Source organism: Pelodiscus sinensis, chromosome 3, assembly GCF_049634645.1.
Source record: "Pelodiscus sinensis isolate JC-2024 chromosome 3, ASM4963464v1, whole genome shotgun sequence".
Classification (NCBI taxonomy): domain Eukaryota; kingdom Metazoa; phylum Chordata; order Testudines; family Trionychidae; genus Pelodiscus; species Pelodiscus sinensis.
In genome coordinates, this window is record NC_134713.1 from 61,753,944 (window position 1) to 61,773,321 (window position 19,378).

Below are 19,378 nucleotides of genomic sequence, written 5' to 3' on the forward strand. Positions count from 1 at the left end.
GTAACTAAATAGAAACATGAATACTTCAGTCACATTTAAAAATAAATTAGATACATAGAACACCTGTAAAAAAACCCTGAATTTTCAATGAGTAAGACAATGTAAAATAAAAGGTGATTGTAGTTGACAAATTACTTCAATGAACATTACCTTTTGGAAGGGAAAAATCAAATTCATAGTTACTAGGTGAAATTCAGTGTCTTAATTGTTTTCTAAATTAATATAATCTTCTATCATGGTATTGATACACCAAGATTTGAAGTGTTTAAGTTATTTTTTTCCAAAGTGCCTAGAGGATGCACAGTAATATACTTTTAAGTTAAAAAACAAAACAAAAAACAAAACAGGAAACCTATAAAGGCCCCAGTCTTGCAAAGACTTATTCACTCTCAGGCTTAACTTTAAGCATGTGAATAGTCTCATCTGAGTTCAACAGATGCCTAGGGAGTCTGTGGAATCTCCATCGCTCGAGATATTTAAGAGGAAGTTACATAGACATTTGTTGGGAATGATCTAGATCAGGGCTACTCAACATGTAGCCCACAGCCCATTTGTCTACGGCCTATGGTGCAGTTTGGGTTTACGCAGGGGCTCAACACATGGCCTGGAGGTGGGAACCAAAACAAAAAAGGTGTCAATATAATGTTCTTCTGTTGATATGCATTTTAGTACAGTAAACTTCCGATAATCCGGCACCTTTAGGACCCAGGGGGTGCCGGATTATCAGATTTGCCGGACTATCGAAAGGGGGGGCTATGAGGGGTCTGGGGTGGGGGGTGGATGCCACCCCAGGCCCCTCATAGCCCTCCCTTCCGATAGTCCGGCTCTGCCCCAGGCGTCCCTGATTCAGCCGCTGCTGGTCAGTTTCAGCAGTGGCTGAATCGGGGACGCCTGCAGCAGAGCAGCTGGAGTGCTGCGGGGTTGGTCTGGTAGCGCCGACCTTTGACGCGGTGAGACCAACCCGGCAGCACCCCAGCTGCTCTTGGGGATGCCTGGGGCAGAGCAGCTGGGGTGCTGCCGGGTTAGTCACTACGAGCCCAACCCGGCAGCACTACGAGACCAACCCGGCAGCGCCCCAGCTGCTCTGCCCTGGCTTCCCCGATTCAGCCGCTGGTCAGTTTTAGCAGCTGCTGAATCGGGGAAGCTGGGGGCAGAGCAGCTCCAATGGTCCGGCTGCCCGGAGCACTTCTAGGTTCCTGATGGTGCCGGACCATCAGGAGTGCCGGACCATCGGAGTTTTACTGTAGTTAAATTCTCGGACTGTCATTGCTCATTAAAAGTGCTGTCGTGTGGGTGGAAATTGGGTAAATACTGCAATTTATTAATATCAGCAGAAATGACTTAAATGGGGCCTACAACTACAATGTAGTCTTGCTTTAATTTTTGTATTTATGTCAGTCAGTGTGAAAGAAGCTATTTGCATATATATGCAACCACACTTTATTTGCGGTCCTTGGCATGTACCGTGAGTATCATTGTGGTCCCCGGGGCTTCCAAAGTTGAGTAGCCCTGATCTAGACAGTGCTTGGTTCTGCTCTGATGGCAGAGGACTGGACTTGATGACCTCTTGAATTCCCTTCCAGTTTTAGTATTCTGTTATTTACAATCTTAAAATTAAGCATGTGTAAAGTCTTTACAGGGTCAAAGTCCTAGCTCATATATTGAATGTATTTTCCTTATTTTTATTTAAGGCTAAAAACAATTCATATTTTGATTGAGACTCTACATAAAATATAGGGTAGAGGTCCTACATTTAGTTTAGAATCGTATCTCATTAAATAGGATTTTTAAAGTCCTTCCAGTTTTTGAATCTTTTACCATGGTTGCTGCAAACATTTGTCTTTTTCCAGGAAAGTCTCACTGAGATACAAAGCATTTTATAATTCCAATATTAATTTCACAAAAATCTTTGCGATGTTTTTAATTTAGAACAAATTAATCCATTCTACTTAATAAAAGAAACTAAGATGACAATACTGTAATACTGAGAAAGTAAAAGTAACATACAAAGATTTTTTCAATACAAAAATTAAATATGTATTTTCTAAGGAACTGTTTCCACTTCACAGTTTTGAATGAGTGGTCATTATTAGAAAAAATATATTGTTTGTGGAAAACTCATACCTGTACCATGGATAAACAAAATTTTCGAGCACCAGTTCAAGAACCTGTATAAACAAAAATAATCACATTACAAAATAAGGGATTTATTTGTTCTACATCCTTATTTGAATAGCTGAAAGAAGAAATATACAAACATCTTTTTCTAACCTCAGTAAATGTGTACATTACTTTAAAATGACAAGATTAAAAGTGGAGAAACAAAATGTAATGGCTAGAAAATAATATATATATAAAAATCTAGAGGAAAGGAGAAAACTAATGTATTTCTAAACTAACAATCTAAGGGTACGTCTACACTTGCTCCCTATCTCGAGATAGGGATGCAAATGTAGTGTACCGAAATTGCTAATGAAGTGCGGGATTTAAATATCCTGTGCTTAATTAGCATAATTGTGTCCGGGCGCCATTTTGAAATTGCGTTATTGCGAAATAAAACGCCCCGTGTAGCAGCGTTATTTCAAGAGAAAACCCTTCTCTCGAAATAACTGTTACTCCTCATACAATGAGGAGGGTTTACTCTCAAAACAATGCTGCTACACTGGGCGTTTTATTTCGCAATAACGCAATTTCAAAATGGCGCCCGGATATGATTATGCTAATTAAGCACAGGATATTTAAATCCCGCACTTCATTAGCAATTTCGGTACACTACATTTGCATCCCTATCTCAAGATAGGGAGCATGTGTAGACGTACCATAGGGCTCAAAGCCATACGGTCAAATGCTCCAGATATGACAAGCTTTCTGTGGATCTCCATAGAAGCAACCATGGTTGCAAGGAAGAGGAGCTATGTGAGTACAGGTGTACGGCTGAAGCACTCAGTAGCAAGCCAGAGCATCGTGCCTGGGGCTGCTGGAAGAAGGCAACACCTTGTATAGTTAATGTGAAACCAATAAGAGAAGAGTCTTAAAAAGCAGTGATCAGATGACCAAGATGAAATCTGCCTTCAAGAAGAGCAACTAATCCTAGATAGTAGAGAACGAAGTCACCCATGATGCTGCTGGGTTCTAGATTGTCTCAGGGGACCAGTTTGACCACGGTGGTTTGACCATAGCTTATAAGGTGCTTGATTGTCACTCAAACTGATAGAGGGATGAACTGCACCGAGAAGTGAAAGAACCATCCTTCCTCACCTGCCCAAGAAAGTAAAACATTATCCCTTAGGTCTCTTCTTTAACAATATGAAGTCAAAAAATTTAAAAAAACCAAACACAAACAAAACAAAACAAAGAATGATAAATTTATAATGAAAGGAGTTTTGAATCAGGAACACCATTTTCTTTTGTGATACTAGCTATAGACATCTCTAATCAGCTTTCTTTCCACAATGATATGTTGACATGGTTTACACCACAAAGAATTTTACAAGTCCATTGATCAAGAGGTAAATACCCTACACTGTAAATATATTATTCATAATTCAACTAAGTATTGTTTAAGTAATTTTTCAATCAGATTCATTTTATGCAATTTGTGACATTTAAAATTATATTATACAGGCAGTCCCCGACTTACGCGGATCCGACTTACGTCGGATCCGCACTTACGAACGGGGCTTTCTCGCCCCGGAGGTCGAGGTGGCGGATTGCTACCTGCGAGCTCCGGGGCGAGAAAGCCCCGTTCGTAAGCTGCTCCGGTGCCCCTGGTCTGCTGGAGACCGTCTCCAGCAGACCAGGGGCACCAGGCGGGTTCCCGCGCTTCTGAGGCTTTGCCAGAGTAAAGCCTCAGAAGCGCAGGGAACCGCTGCTGCTGCCGCTTCAGTCCGGGTGCCTGTGGTCTGCTGGGGACCATCCCCAGCAGACCACAGGCACCGGGACTGAAGCTGCAGCCACAGCGGGGTCCCGCGCCTCTGAGACTTTGCCAGAGCAAAGCCTCAGAGGCGCGGCACCCCGCTGCTGCTTTGCTCCCCGTGTCCCTGGTCTGCTTGGGGGGGGCGCAGCTAGTGTGCCCCCCCCCCCAGCAGACCAGGCTTTTGTTTTGGACTCTCGGGCAGAGCAGCTGGGGTGCTGCCGATTGGTCCTGCAGCGCCGCTCTGGGCACTACTGGACCAACCCGGCAGCACCCCAGCTGCTCTGCCCCAGGTCCTGATTCAGCCGCTGCTGGTCAGTTTCAGCAGCGACTGAATCAGGACGCCTGGGGCAGAGCAGATGGGGTGCTGCTGGGTTGGACCAGTAGCACCTAGGAGCGGCGCTACTGGAGCAACCCAGCAGCACCCCAGCTGCTCTGCCCCAGGCGTCCCCAAGTCAGCTGCTGCTGAAACTGACCAGCGCTGACTACAGGAAGCCCGAGGCAGAGTTGCTCTGCCCCGGGCTTCCTGGAATCAGCTGCTGATCAGTTTCAGCAGAAGCTGACTTGGGGACGCCTGTGGTTCTTAAGTTGATTCTGTATGTAAGTCAGAACTGGCGGTCAGTTTCAGCAGCGGCTGAATCTGGACGCCAGTTCCGACTTACATACAGATTCAACTTAAGAACAAACCTACAGTCCCTATCTTGTACGTAACCCGGGGACTGCCTGTATATTACATCTTTAATGCTGTCCAAGAATAAAGTTTCAGAGGGGTTGCCGAGTTAGTCTGTAACAGGAAAAACTTAAAAAAACAACTAAAGATTAACAAAACATGCAGATTTTTAGATGACAGGATTATTAGAAGTCCAGATCCAAGAATAATTCTGGGATTTATTTTATTTTATTTTATTTTTGGATCTGGACTTCTAATAATCCTGTCATCTGAAAAAGTGGGTTGTGCCCACGAAAGCTCATGATACCATCTACATGTTTTGTTACTCTTTAAGGTGCTACCAGTCTACTTGTTGTTTTTTAAGTTTTTCCTTAGGAAAGTAACAGCAAAAGACAGATTTCATACAATTTAATTAAAGCATCATTCTATAACCCAGAGTTTGCAATGGAAACATGGAAAATTATGCCCTACTCCAGCACCAAGTCTTCTCCATTCTGCCGTCTTTCACACTTAACGGGAGAAGTGAGAGCTGTTAATGCAGTTTCATAATAACCTAGTCTAAAATATGTGGCTGCACTATTGCCACACAAATGGCAATTTTGCCTAACAGGATATTTTCACTGAATTTATTTCCAAAGGAATGTGCTTCTTAATAAAGATTCTACATATGTTAATCTCTTGATAGGATTGTACAGGCAGTCCCCGAGTTATGCGGATCCGACTTATGTTGGATCCGTACTTACGAACGGGGCTTTTCTCGCCCTGGAGGACGCGGGCGGCGGGACCGCCCAGAGGCACCGCGGTCCCGCCGCCTGTGTCCTCCGAGGCGAGAAAAGCGTCTCCGCGTCTCCCTGGTCTGCTGGGGGGGGCCGCCCCCTCAGCAGACCAGGGAGACGCAGAGCAAAGCCACGGAGGACGCGGGCAGCGGGACCGCCCAGATGCCACGGTCCAGCCGCCCGTGTCCTCTGGGGCGAGAAAAGTGTCTCCGCGTCTCCCTGGTCTGCTGGGGGCGGAGGGGAGTCCCCCAGCAGACCAGGGAGACACGGAGCAAAGCCGCGGAGGATTCGGGCGGCGGGACTGCGGCGCGTCTGGGCGGTCCCGCCGCCTGAGTCTCCATGGTCCGCTGGGGGGGGGGGGGCGCGCAGCTAGTGCGCCCCCCCCCCCCCCGAGCAGACCAGGCTTTTCTCGCGTACACCTGTGGTAGAGCAGCTGGGGTGCTGCCGGGTTGGTCCCGCAGCGCCGCTTCTTGGCACTACTGGACCAACCCGGCAGCACCCTAGCTGCTCTGCCCTAGGCATCCCCAAGTCAGCCGCTGCTGAAACTGACCAGCGGCTGACTACAGGAACGCCCACCCGGCAACGCCCCAGCTGCTCTGTTCCAGGCGTCCAGATTCAGCTGCTGTTGAAACTGATCAGCGGCTGATTCCAGGAAGCCCGGGGCAGAGAAACTCTGCCTCGGGCTTCCTGTAGTCAGCCGCTGGTCAGTTTCAGCAGCGGCTGAATCTGGACGCCAGTTCCGACTTACGTACAAATTCAACTTAAGAACAAACCTACAGTCCCTATCTTGTACGTAACCCGGGGACTGCCTGTACTACAAACCCTAATAAATCTGCTAATCAGAACTCCTCAACTCGTACTGCTCTGAAGAAAATGTCAGCTATTGCATAAAAAAGTTCAATATTTTATACTTTTTAAATATACATTCACATTTAGGAAGGAAATAACTCTAGGCCATCGTTAACAAATTACTTCTTCAGATAATCATTGCACATCTTAATTATTTGTACTATTTACTATTTTAAAGAACCCGAAAACATGCTAGCTCCTTCTCATAAAGAACTGACCCTCCTCCCAATCTTACTGAACTTAAAGTGTAGTCACAGCAGAGTGTAAAGAACAGTGGGCTGGAAAGAACAAGAGATAAGAAAGAACAATATTTATTATTTAGTATTGGGGAAGTATTGCAAGGACAGTGCTGAACCTACCTTGGTGCCTCAATTTAAGCATGTACTCATTGTCGTAGATATGGCCCTCAGAAACCATTGTGACCATTTATTCTGATTTCTTGTACAACATAGGTCATAGGACTTCCCTGTATTATCCTTTAGTCTGACATTACAGGCATACAACTTGACAGAATTAATTCTGCTTTTTAGAGATTTTATAATTGCCGGTAATAAATAATCTGCCACAACCACTGGTAAATTGTTCGTGGTAAATTATACCCATTTAAAATCTGTGCTATATTTCAAGTCTATTTCTCGAGTTTCAAATTCCAACCACTAGCTTTTATTAAACTTCTATTAGACTGACGACCCTTTTATTATAAAAGTTCTGTTCCCTATCTAGACACTTATAGACTACAATCAAGTCACACCTTCATCCTCTATTATATACTATAAGCAGACTGAGCTCCCTGAAGGTCTCATTATGATGCATGCTTTCCAGTCTAATCATTCTTATGGCTTCTCTCTGAACTCGCTCTAATTTTTCAACATTCTTTTTGAATTTCGAACCCCCATACGGGACAGAAAATACCAGAAGTAGTTCCTATGTGATTTCATATTTTTAATACATACAAGAAATGTGATGGACTGATGCCCAAAAGTAATTATGAGTCTAAGATCATGTCTCCACCTGGGAAGATCAACAACACAACAATCGATCTTCTAGCCTTCAATTTAGCAGGTCTAATAAAGACCAGCTAGATTGAACACTGAGGGCACTCCCGTCAGCGACAGTATTCCTACTTCTCGCAAGGCGTAAAGGAAGTTGGCAGGAGCCTTTCTGCAATTGACCTCCCACTGCAAGGATGGCATCGAAGCCTGTCTTAAGGTAGATCAACTCCAGCTATGTTTTTTATGTAGCTGGAACTGTGCACCTTAAGATGACTTTCCCTTGTAGTGTAAACCTGGCATTAAGGAACAATCTGAATGACAAGACGTTAGCTGTTTGGGATTTCAATGCATTGAAATCATGTCAAATAATTAACATTAATTGACAATTAAATAACAGTTTACCTCTGAGAGAGAGGCATCAACTTTGGAAGATACTTTTAGATCCAGCCATGGCTGGTAGTTTTCCAGAAGCAATGCACGTCTGTAAGAGAAATAATACAACATGTAACAGATGATTTTCTCACTTCAAAGTACAAAATGTAGCAACTGTTATTATAAGAAATGCCAAATATTAACTTACCTATGCCTTTTGCACTTGACTTTACCACATACAGCACAGCTGTGACCTTGGGGAAATAGCTCTTGTAGTTCTAATTGCTAAGAAAGAAAAAGTATTTAACAAGAAATCTTTTTTTTTTCAAAATCATCTCTCTCAAAGCATTTGTACACTAACCAATTTGCTTTTATTGTATGTGATTACAGTAAAACTAATTTGCACAAAATATAAATTGTTTGTTTTTCTTTTTGGGCAGGGGAGAAAGGTGAATATGAAGATACAGGCAGTCCCCGACTTATGCGGATCCAACTTATGTCGGATCCGCAGTTACGAACATGGACGGCGGGACCGCATGGTCCCGCCGCCCGTGTACTCCCGGGCAAGAAAAGCTGCTCCGCGTCTCCCTGGTCTGCAGACCAGGAAGACGCGGAGCAAAGCCGCGAAGGGGCTCCGCTGTGCAAGCCCCTCCGCAGCTTTGCAAAGCTGCGGGGGAAGCCGGCAGGGGGGCAGCCCAGGCGCGCTGTGGCTGTCCCACTGCCGGCATCCTCAGAGGCTTTGCTCCCCGTCTCCCTGGTCTGCTGGTCTCCAGCAGACCAGGGAGACTGGGAGCAAAGCCGCGGAGGACCCGGGCGGCGGTACCACGGTACGTCTCGGTCCGCCACCCGCGTCTTCCTGGTCTGCTGGGGGGGGGGGGGGCGCAACTAGTACGCCCCCCCCCCCCCCCAGCAGACTAGGCTTTTCTCCGTTGCCTGTGGCAGAGCAGCTGGGGCGCTGCCGGTTGGTCCCGCAGCGCCGCTCTGGGCACTACTGGACCAGCCCGGCAGCATCCCAGCTGCTCTGCCCCAGGTGTCCTGATTCAGCCGCTGCTGGTCAGTTTCAACCCAGCAGCACCCCAGCTGCTCTGCCCCAGGCGTCCCCAAGTCAGCTGCTGCTGAAACTGACCGGCGCTGACTACAGGAAGCCCGAGGCAGAGTTGCTCTGCCCCGGGCTTCCTGGAATCAGCCGCTGATCAGTTTCAGCAGCAGCTGACTTGGGGACGCTTGGGGTTCTTAAGTTGATTCTATATGTAAGTCGGAACTGGCGGTCAGTTTCAGCAGCGGCTGAATCTGGACGCCAGTTCCGACTTACATACAGATTCAACTTAAGAACAAATCTACAGTCCCTATCTTGTACGTAACCCGGGGACTGCCTGTAATTAAGTTAGTAAAATATCAAACGGAAGGAACTGAATTTAATAAAATAATGTACAGATTCAAACTAACCCATGAACATAAAATTATTTTTCTAACTTCAGCAGAAAAGTGATTTAGAATTGACAATGTTTCTTTCTTTGAAACTTCAAATTCACATGAAGTAAGCTGAGTATAGCCAATAATATATAAACTGAACTCATTTTGTCAAAGGAAATTGAACTATTTTACAAACAAAACATTATCGTGCAGGTTTATGGTTTAAAAAATACCCAACTGCCACAGACACTCTAAAAGCATTATTTAGGCAGCAATTAAATTGCCTATACCGAAAACAGCATATTTCTAGCTGTTGAGTATCACAGATTAGGGTTGTAAGACACCTCAAGAGGTCATCTAGTCCAATCCCCTGCTCAAAGTGGGACTAACCCCAAGAAGTAATAAGGCCCTGATCCTGCAAATGCATTTAGTTAATTTTATACATACAAAGAGCAGGACATTTAGAAATCGTTAATTTTAGTAATGGTGTAGCTGCAACGATTCTTAGCAGTTACACAGTTACCAAAATGCTCTCCCCACAGGGCAGGGCCTGCAGCCAGCATGTTTCCAATCCCACACTTGGGAGCCCGCTGCCACCCAGTGCTGCTGCCTCTGATATAGAGGCAGCAGCACAGGGTGACAATTGGGACCCCCACGCAGACCAGCTCCAAACTGACACCCCGAGCTGCAGCCTCTGTCCTGGAATTGCCATGGAGAGAAGCTGCTCCGTGGAATGCCAGAGCAGCCTCTGTGCATGGGGAGCTCAGGCCCCCTGTGCATAGGGGCTGCTGCCACCCGCCTCTTATACATAGGCAGCAGCACAGGGCGGCCAGTAAGAGTTGGTTTTTAAACCGGCTCCCTGCACAGACCAGCTCCCACCAGCCATCCTCCACTGCAGTCTCTATATCAGAGGCAGCAGCACAGGGTGGCAAGCAGCTCCCCTGCATGATCTTCATTTAAAACTCGGGCCAGCAGGCTGGGACTGGACCAGCCTGCCAGTCCGAGTTTTAAATGCAGAGCATGTAGAAAGGGGGAGGATGTTGCAGTTACGGGAACCGTTAATAAGCAATCACTTATCGGTTAAACGGTTAACCAGCTAGCTTCTAACATCTGTAGTGAGGAGTTCCACTGGGTTCAACGGATAAATATTTGCAAGATTAGTACATTAATTTGTATCTGAAGACTGTTCATTATAGAAAGGTTGCAAGCTAATATCAACTGCATTCAATACTGTTACATTTAAAAAGAGCACATTATCTAAAATTACTCTTTGTACATATTGCTACAAAATAAATGGAGAAGAAATAAACACGACAAAGAAAAATTAAATGTACCTTAGGTTTATATTTTATTGTAAAAAGAATATTTGGCAAGAGAGAATCTGGTCCTAATACGCAGTAGAATGTGACAATGCCAGCAACAAACGACCAGAAGATCATCAAAATGTGAAGATACCTTGTAAACAAAGAAAACTACTGTTTTATAATAGGGCTCCTCAAATTTCACTATGTTATGACCCCCTTCTGACAACAAAAATTACCAGGAGGAGGGACCAAAGTCTGAGACCCACTGCTCTGGGTAAGGGGAGGCTCCAGGCAGTGAGCCTATAACCTGAGCTTCACTTCCCAGAGCTGAAACTCTCAAGCTATGGCTTCAGCAAGTCCAAGTCAACCTGGGCAACCCCACTGATTATAACAAGGTAGACAATACCATATAGTATATTTACAGCAGAATTTTTCAAGATGACATATGAAGACAAGTATTTCTTGTGGTGACTGCTGAAATTAAGTGAAATACTATATTTAACTCTGTGTCAGGAGTTCTCAAACTGGGAATCATAATCACTCAGGAGGAGAAGAGGTATCATGGGTGTCATGAGCTCTCAGCCCTTGGGTGACTGGGCTGCAGCTTTCAGCCCCAGATGGTGTCACATGCAGCCACTCTGAAGGTGGTGGGATGTTGCACTCACAGGCTTGCTGTGTGAAAGCAGTCACTAACTCAAAAAGTTTGAGAACCACTGGTCTGTGTGTTCATGAAAAGAGACTTTTATCAATGATTGGAGCTTTAAATTACAGAAATCTAAGGTACACTCATCCACAGACAATAATAATAAAACAGCAATATTAATGTAGCACTTTACTTCAAATCATATTACAAATATAACTAATACCCATGCCACCTCAAAAGTGAGCACTGGCCATCAGATTTATGTTTACATTAGACAGCACTTCATCACTTCTTGTTCTGATATTGACTGACAAGTTAATACAATATTTACATTTACTTACTAGTATCTTTCTAGCATGAAAGGCTCACTACAATAGACGCAAATCTAAAAACTAATTTTGTGCAGGGACACAGCACTCTCTTCCTTTGATGCTCCATGGGCACTGTTTATTTTTTGGGCGGGGGTTTCTAATGAGTTGTGAGTACAGTAATAGATGCTGAAATAGTCTATATCATAACGATCTCTTGTACAACTGCGCTGCATGTAGGTGATAAATGTTTCTCTGTTCAGAAACTTTTTGTAAAATTTTAAAACAACGAAACTAGCACTCTTCTCTAGGTCACCCAGTAAGTCTAGTCTTACTAGTGTTAGTCTCCCAGTGAAAATGCCTCAGAGCAAAAACATAAGCATGTATGCCCTATATGATGCAGAATCAGCACCAGGATTTTGTTAGGTCCTTACTCCTTACTTTATAACTGTTGCTCATACCATGTATAGTTTATGCTTAATAATTTGGGAATGCTATGCTGCTTTCTATATTTTAATGCACACAGGGTAGCAAAACTCTGGAGACTGAGGTAAGAAAAGAGAGTGATCAAGCAATCACACACTGGGAGTGCTAGAACACGCTGATGCTGAAGCCCCAAAGTTATTTATTCACAGCAGAAGCCAAGAAGAATGATGTTTCCTCTCCTGATTGACATGTATGGAGATGTGAAGAAAGCTGACTCATAAGAGGGTAAAGGCAGAGGGTGTAGCTTTCTTGCTCTGCTTCTCCCACAGTCTGGCCCCTCGCTATAAATCTTTTCTTGAATTGCTAGCCACTAATACGTTGCCAGTGGGAGGGAAGAGAAGAGAATAGCTCTGTCGCCTCTGCTCCAAAGTTAATGGGACGAACAGGAAGCCATGTGAACTAAACCCTGTCTCAGGACAGTCAGAACAGCCGCTCCTGCTCGCGGGTACGGGGATGCACAGGAGCTGGCAGACGGGCCTAAACCCGTGTCTAGGGGAAGGCTGAGCAAGTCGCGGCCTCTCCCCGCCTACTGGTACCGGGATGACCGCTCCTGGCAGCTGCTTCGCTACAGGTGCCTAACGAGGTTCCCAGGAGAGCGCCTCTCAGCGCAGCCCGCGGGACAGAGGAAGCCAGTTCCCATCGCGCCCTCCTCCACTGGACAGCTGCTCCCAGTGCCCCGCTTTAGGCAATCGGCCCCCGGCCATTAAGTAGGGGCCCTTCTGCCCTGCCCCCCTCACCCGGCCTCCCTCCGAGACTCTTCCACGTCACCGCCGGCTCGTGGGAGGCCGCAGCCAGGGCCGCCCGGCGTTGGGCAGGAGGGGGCGGAAGCAGGGGCCCAGGCGGGGGCTGTTACCGGTTCAGCAGGAGGGTGACGGCGCCGAGCCCCAGCCCAGTGCCGCACAACAGCGGGTACTGGCGGAAGGCCTCCCGCAGCGCCTCCAGCCCCCGCGCGCGGCGCCTCAGCCTCTCGCACGCCGCGCGCCCCCACCCCATCGCCGCCAGCGGGGAAGGGGCGCGGCGCATCCAGCGCAGGGACCCCCGGACCCACAAGGCGGCGACGGCGGCGGGGAAGCTGCTTCCGCTCTGTGTCACGTGACCCCACCGCCACGTGATTTCACGGGCGTGCGTCGCGTACGCTGGGCGTGAGGCTCGGGGCGCCGGCGTCATGGTGACGGGGCGGGGCGCTAGGATCTAGCCTCGCTGGAGGCGGATGGCGAAGCTGCGACGATGAGCGTCCGGCGTCCGTAGGGGCTAAATGGATCCTGCCGCGCCGCGGCCGGGTTGGCTGCGCGACGCCACCGCGAACGTCCCGAGCCCAGCTCCACCGCGGCGCACTGGGCGTCTGCCGTGCACATGGCTGCGCGGGCGGGGCGGGAGGTGCCGGCCGGGAGCTGGGTTAGCGCGGGAGAAGCGGCCTGCTCCCCCAGCCAGCCGCGCCTGGGCTGGCCCCGGGAGCGAGAAGCGGGTGGCCGTGGCGGCGCTTGGCCATCAGACCCGGCGCAAGGGGGAAAACCCTTCCTGGGGGCGAAGCAGCGGGAGCGAGGCCGCCCCGGTGGCGGACATGGCGGTGGCGTGTGCGGGAATCGCGGGGAGGGCCGATGGCAACAGGCCTAGGGGAGCCGGGAAAACCGACCCACTTCCCTCTCTTCGCTGTTTCCCTCCCTGTTACGGGGCCACTCGCAGCCAGCGGTTCCGGCTGTCGGCCTGCTGCTGGCTCCATCGACTCCGCCTCAGTTACCGTTTCCTGAGATCCCCCCTCCCCCTTTTACTCTTTGTTCCCGGTATGAGCCATTCTTGGCTCGAGACACACTTGTGGGGAGAGATTTGGTTTGGGAGCAGCCCTGTTAGTGCACATTTGGCTACTTTGTTCCCTAGCTTCGCTGGATGGATGGTTTTATTTCCAAATTTGAAATTTTCTTGAGTCAGCAATAGAGAAAACAGGTTAACAGTTTCAACAGAACACTTTTAAGTTAGGTCTAATTTGGAGAAGGGACTACTCCTATTGTACCTCATGCGTAAAAAGATTATTTCCAACAAGGGTTCGGTGACAATCCTGTAACATACTGCCCCAAACTGTGGAAATGGAAGATACTTGATGGTGGCATGCTTACATAGTTATGATTGCAGAGGGGAATCTCTAACCTATGGCGTTTAGAAACTATCTGCAATATCTTATTGGAGATGTGTAGATATGGTGACTGAACTGAAGAAGCTGTGGAATCATGGGAATAAGCTATAATGAACTATTACAAGTAGTTTATTCCAGTTTCTCAAAACCTTATTTGCAGAGTAAGTACGGGGGGGGGGGGGGAAGGGGAGGAGGTCACTTGAAAAAGTGTCTAGAGTGGACATTAGCTGGTGAATCCATAGTTTGTGGTGTTGTCTGATGCAAAATATTAGTCCAAAATTAATCTAAAGTCAAAATGGTTAAACTTTAAGATCAAGCTTATTAACTGTCAGCTGCAGATCAAGTCCTGGACTTTCTAATATTAATTATACATCTTTGCTTACAAAGTTACCATGAAACAGAGCTATGATAGTACAAATCCTTGGTTAGGTGAAAATTAATCATGTCTTGACTGTCAAAGATGCAGGTGGTATTTTTAATGTCCTTATTGGGGGGCAAGCTTGGGCAAAAGACCATTAGGTGCACTCAAGTGCAATATAAGAGCAATGTTTTCAAATCTAGTGCTAAGGTCAAGTCATTCATGAAAACTCTTGCTAATATCCACATCTGGATGACTGAAGATGAAAATGGCTTTAAATATTTCTCCAGCATGTTAGTCTCCCACAATATCTGAAGTTTTTAATTACCTCAACAGCAGATGGAAGTGTCGCAATTTAACTATGGTATGTTGACTTTTTTCAGGATTGGCAAAAATCTCAGTGGGATTGAATTGCTGTAGGAGCTGCTGCTAAAAGATTGTGTCACTGTGTGTTACTAATGTATGTTTTATTAAGAAAAACTACGTCTGTCTAGATCCATGCAAAGCAAATGGCATGTGAACTGCTACTTGGAGAATAACTAAATTCCCATAAGAAGTATTTCTTTCCCACTGTCTTCCTGCAGTATTGTTCTTGCATTGGTAGGAGCTTGGATGGTGGGGTTGTATGCTTTTAGTTTTATTTATTATGTGTTAAATTATGTATCCCCTTATTATGGGCTTTTAACCATAGCCATCAAAGTGCTTTATGAGGATAAGTAGTATCATTCTCATTTTACGAAAAAGAAATAAGGAGGGACGGAGTGAATTCATATGCTCAGAATCACATAGCAAACAAATAGTGATGTTAGGAACATAAAGTAGGTTCTTAACTTTAGTTCAGTATGCTAGTTGTGGGTCTCTGCTGCTTCCTTAGTTAAAATACATCAAGAATTGTTTGTATACATTTAAATCTCTGGAATTACTTATAACTTCTCTTCTAAGAGGCAGTAGTTTGATTTCTTCAGGCTCACACAGAAGTCAGTCCTAGAATGTTAAGTGTGATTTAGAAAGTTAGTTTGCAAGTGTTCACCAATACCATTCGTGAATGTGAAATCTGTCAACCACACGCAATCAAGTCAGTAGGTTTTGTATATGTAACCTAGCTGAGATGTATATTTATAGCACATACTGTCTCACCAGACCAATATGTTTTTCTTAGACTTGTTTTATCCAGTTGCACATAGACAATGAATACAGCAACCATGTGCACACCATCAAGCTGTTGCTTCTCTTCTACTTCTCATCCCTCATTGTTGCGGACAGCAATGAATGTCCTTCTGTAATCCTGCCCTTCACAATCATTCTCCAAAAAAGTAGTTCTGCTAGGTTTCAGCCAGTGTCATGCAAAAGGGAACACAGATAGAATTTGATTCCTACAAGAATAAAATAGCAAATGAGATGCTGCCATCCCAAAATATAAATGTATTTTATAAAGGGTCTCCATAGGGTAATAGCCTAAGAGACAGGTACTCTCAGTTCACCAGTAAACAAGGGCCAATGTGCCAACTTTATTAAATCCTTTTGTACAGATGCTTTATGGAAGGCTTATAGGCTAGCTGCTTGGGAGGTGGCAAAGAGGGGGAGATATGCTTATAGGACTGATTAAAGCCCATCCAGATTTTGGGATTTTCTTGTTTACTTCTTAAATGTTTATGAACCTATTGTTGACTGAGTCTCGTTTGTTTACGGTGAGCCATTCCACCAGCTTTCAGGCAATCAAAGATTGTATAGTCTACTATTTGAGATACCAAATGCAGTAATACAGTTTTGCAATAGGACTTGCAACAGAAAACTATGTGGTGAAGAATAAGTCCTTTCATACTGAAACTCTAGTAACCAAGGTATATTTTTAAAAAATCAATTTGTTTCATGTTCATAGTGAATGGGAGGAATACACATTGGTATTGTTTGCATTGAATTTTCCTGGCAAGACTTTTTGTCCACTCATAACTCAGCTGAACCATCAATGCCTTACTTAGTAGTAGGGCTGGTTCTTAATTGGGGATCTGTTGCCATGCAAGCTTTTTTAAAGGAGAGTATTTTTAATCACCTGAGCACTGTAGAGCAGCAAATTTCAAAAGCCTAAAAATATGTCCTCTTAACCCAAGAGTGATGTGATAACATCACTAAAGGGCGAAGTCAAACTTGAAACTTTTAAGACCTTGTCTTAAAATGCAGCAGTTGGTCTTCCCTGTAGGGATCTGCTAGAGTTCGATTTAGCGGGTCTAGCAAAGACCCGCTAAATTGAACTCCAGAGGATGCCCCTGTAGGCGCTGGTACTCCTGCTCTTTGTGAGGAATAAAGGAAGCAGAAAGGAGTGTTTGCTTCCGTTGGTCTCCAGCTGTGGGGACCACATGGAAACTCCAACTAAGGTATATAAACTCCAGCTACATAATTTATGTAGCTGGACCATATCTTAGTTTGACTGTCCCCTTTAGTGCAGATCTGGCCCAAGAAGAGGTTTTGCGACTTCATTTGCACCTAAGGCCATTATTGGTCAGGGTTTCATCACATCCATGCAAAGGTTCTTACTCCCTAGCTAACTTTAGGAGGGGAAATACCACTTCTGTTTTCCACTTAAACAAAGCTGCAGGGGGGCTCGGGCAGCGAGGCAGCCCAGGCGCACCTGGACTGCTCGGCTGCCGGCTTCCCCGCGGCTTTGCAAAGCCATGGGGGGGGGCTCGGGCAGCAGGGCACCCCAGGCGCGCCTGGGCTGCTCTGCTGCCGGCTTCCCCGAGGCTTTGCAAAGCCGCGGGGGAAGCCGGCAGCGGGACAGCCCAGACGCCCCGCGGCTGTCCCGCTGCCGGTGTCCTCAGAGGCTTTGCTCCCCGTCTCCCTGGTCTGCTGGTCTCCAGCAGACCAGGGAGACTGGGAGCAAAGCTGCAGAGCACCCAGGCAGCAGGACCGCGGTGCGTCTCGGTCCGCCGCCCGTGTCTTCCTGGTCTGCTGGGGGGGGGGGCAGCTAGTACGCCCCCCCCCCTCCCCAGCAGACTAGGCTTTTCTCCGGACGCCTGTGGCAGAGCAGCTGGGGTGCTGCCGGTTGGTCCCGCAGCGCCGCTCTGGGCGCTACTGGTGCACCCCAGCTGCTCTGGTCCTGATTCAGCCGCCGCTGGTCAGTTTCAGCAGCGGCTGAATCAGGACGCCTGGGGCAGAGCAGATGGGGTGCTGCTGGGTTGGTCCAGTAGTGCCGAGGAGCGGCGCTACTGGAGCAACCCAGCAGCACCCCAGCTGCTCTGCCCCAGGCGTCCTGATTTAGCCGCTGCTGAAACTGACCAGCGCTGACTACAGGAAGCCCGAGGCAGAGTTGCTCTGCCCCGGGCTTCCTGGAATCAGCTGCTGATCAGTTTCAGCAGCAGCTGACTTGGGGACGCTTGGGGTTCTTAAGTTGATTCTGTATGTAAGTCAGAACTGGCGGTCAGTTTCAGCAGCGGCTGAATCTGGATGCCAGTTCCGACTTACATACAGATTCAACTTAAGAACAAACCTACAGTCCCTATCTTGTACGTAATCCGGGGACTGCCTGTAGAAATGCTGTATTAGTGCAAGATTTGGGACCAGTTCCTACAACCATGGGTGAGCTTAGTGTGACTACTTATGCAAGTAAAATCATACATTTGACTTTCAGAATTAGGACCTAATTTTGCAAATTTAAATGTTTGATTTAGGGTGGGAATTTCCTTCAATCCCTTTCACAATTAGATAAGAGGCAGCTATACTGATTCCAATAGCTTCTTACTGGCCCAGACAGTTCTGGCCGATGGAATTTATTCAAATATCCACTCTGACAATAACATTTCCAATTTACCATGACAAATCGTCAGAATCCCCATCATGACCTAAAATTAGTACCTCTAACAGCCTGGACATAGGTTAAGTGCTTCTGATAGACTGCTCATTGCTAGTTTAAGAAAATATTACAAATAAACCCTCTACCAGAATGTGCTCTGCCAAAATAAAATATTCTCTTTGTGGGCAGTCCAGTGAAACCATGACCACCCTCTAGAGGCCCCTTTTTGACATATAGATACATGATAGAGGTAACACACTTTGGCTGTGTCTAGACTGCATCCCTTTTCCGTAAAAGGGATGCAAATTAGACACATCGCAATTGCAAATGAAGTGGGGATTTAAATCCCCCCTACTTCATTGGCATAAAAATGGCTGCCGCTTTTTTTCTGGCTCGGAGCTTTGCCAGAAAAAAGCACCAGTCTACACGCGGATCTTTTGGAAAATAAAGTCTTTTCCAAAAGATCCCTTATTCCTTATTTTAAGAGGAATAAGGGTCTTTTGGAAAAGGCTTTATTTTCCGAAAGATCCGTGTCTCGACTGGCGCTTTTTCCAGCAAAGCTCCGTGCTGAGAAAAAGCGGCAGCCATTTTTATGCTAATGAAGTGGGAGAGATTTAAATCCCTGCTTCATTAGTAATTGCAGTATGTCTAATTTGCATCCCTTTTTTGGAAATCTAGATGTAGCCTGGGAGAATATCAGTCTGATGGGGGTGGTGGGGAAAGGCCTCCAAAAGAAAATGTATGTTTGATAGCAGTTGGTCTAAATTTAGTTCCAGGAAATGTATTGAAGTTATCACATGTATTTAATGCTGTTTCCAAAATTTGATTACTTCTTGACATACAACCAATGAACAAGCACCTCCTTGCTTGTTTGAACAAACACTGTTGCCTGCCCCAGTACCTTGCATATTGCCACCTGAAATTCTTAAAGGCAGAATGGCAAGTTTTTCATGCTTGCCTGCTTGTCCTGAGACCACATTGTTTTATCTCTTCCTGAAACCATGTGTCTGACGTTTTTCTTGGTAAACACCTGCCCTGTACTGGAAGCATCTATGAAATGACTTTGTATATGGGGAAGGCAGTGAGAGCATCTCTGGATTTTCTAGTTCTTGATAAGGATCTATAAAGCAATAGTCAGGCACAGAACTTTCACTTAGTTGTTTGTTCTATTTGTAAGGGGTCTAAGCCAATTAAGTCTATATTTAAGTGTCCCCTGGGATAGGCTGTAGAATTAGTTTCCAAAGATGTATAGGAGGTCCTATCAACTCTTCCTGTTAAATTTTCAGCCTGCACTCCACAACAGCATTTTTTTTTCCTGTTTCATCCCTTGGCTCAGTTATAAGCCCATTTTACCATCCTAAATACTTTCTATATTGGTG

General features: G+C 46.2%; 1 protein-coding gene across 3 annotated transcripts in view; it reads right to left on the reverse strand.

Annotated features, from left to right (window-relative positions):
• Positions 1-12,735, reverse strand: part of SNX14 (sorting nexin 14) — a 70,026-nt gene extending 57,291 nt beyond the window's left edge. For 2 of the 3 annotated variants that reach the window (XM_075923838.1, XM_075923837.1), the window contains exons 1-5: positions 12,580-12,735; positions 10,320-10,440; positions 7,781-7,857; positions 7,603-7,681; positions 2,125-2,168 (exon numbers count right to left, since the gene is read on the reverse strand). In XM_075923838.1, coding sequence (XP_075779953.1) covers positions 2,125-2,168; positions 7,603-7,681; positions 7,781-7,857; positions 10,320-10,440; positions 12,580-12,719 — 461 coding nt within the window. In that variant the 5' untranslated portion in view covers positions 12,720-12,735. Of the gene's footprint in view, positions 1-2,124; positions 2,169-7,602; positions 7,682-7,780; positions 7,858-10,319; positions 10,441-12,463 lie in introns of all 3 variants that reach the window. The other variant, XM_075923839.1, reaches the window with a different exon arrangement.
• Between the last annotated feature and the right edge of the window lie 6,643 nt (positions 12,736-19,378).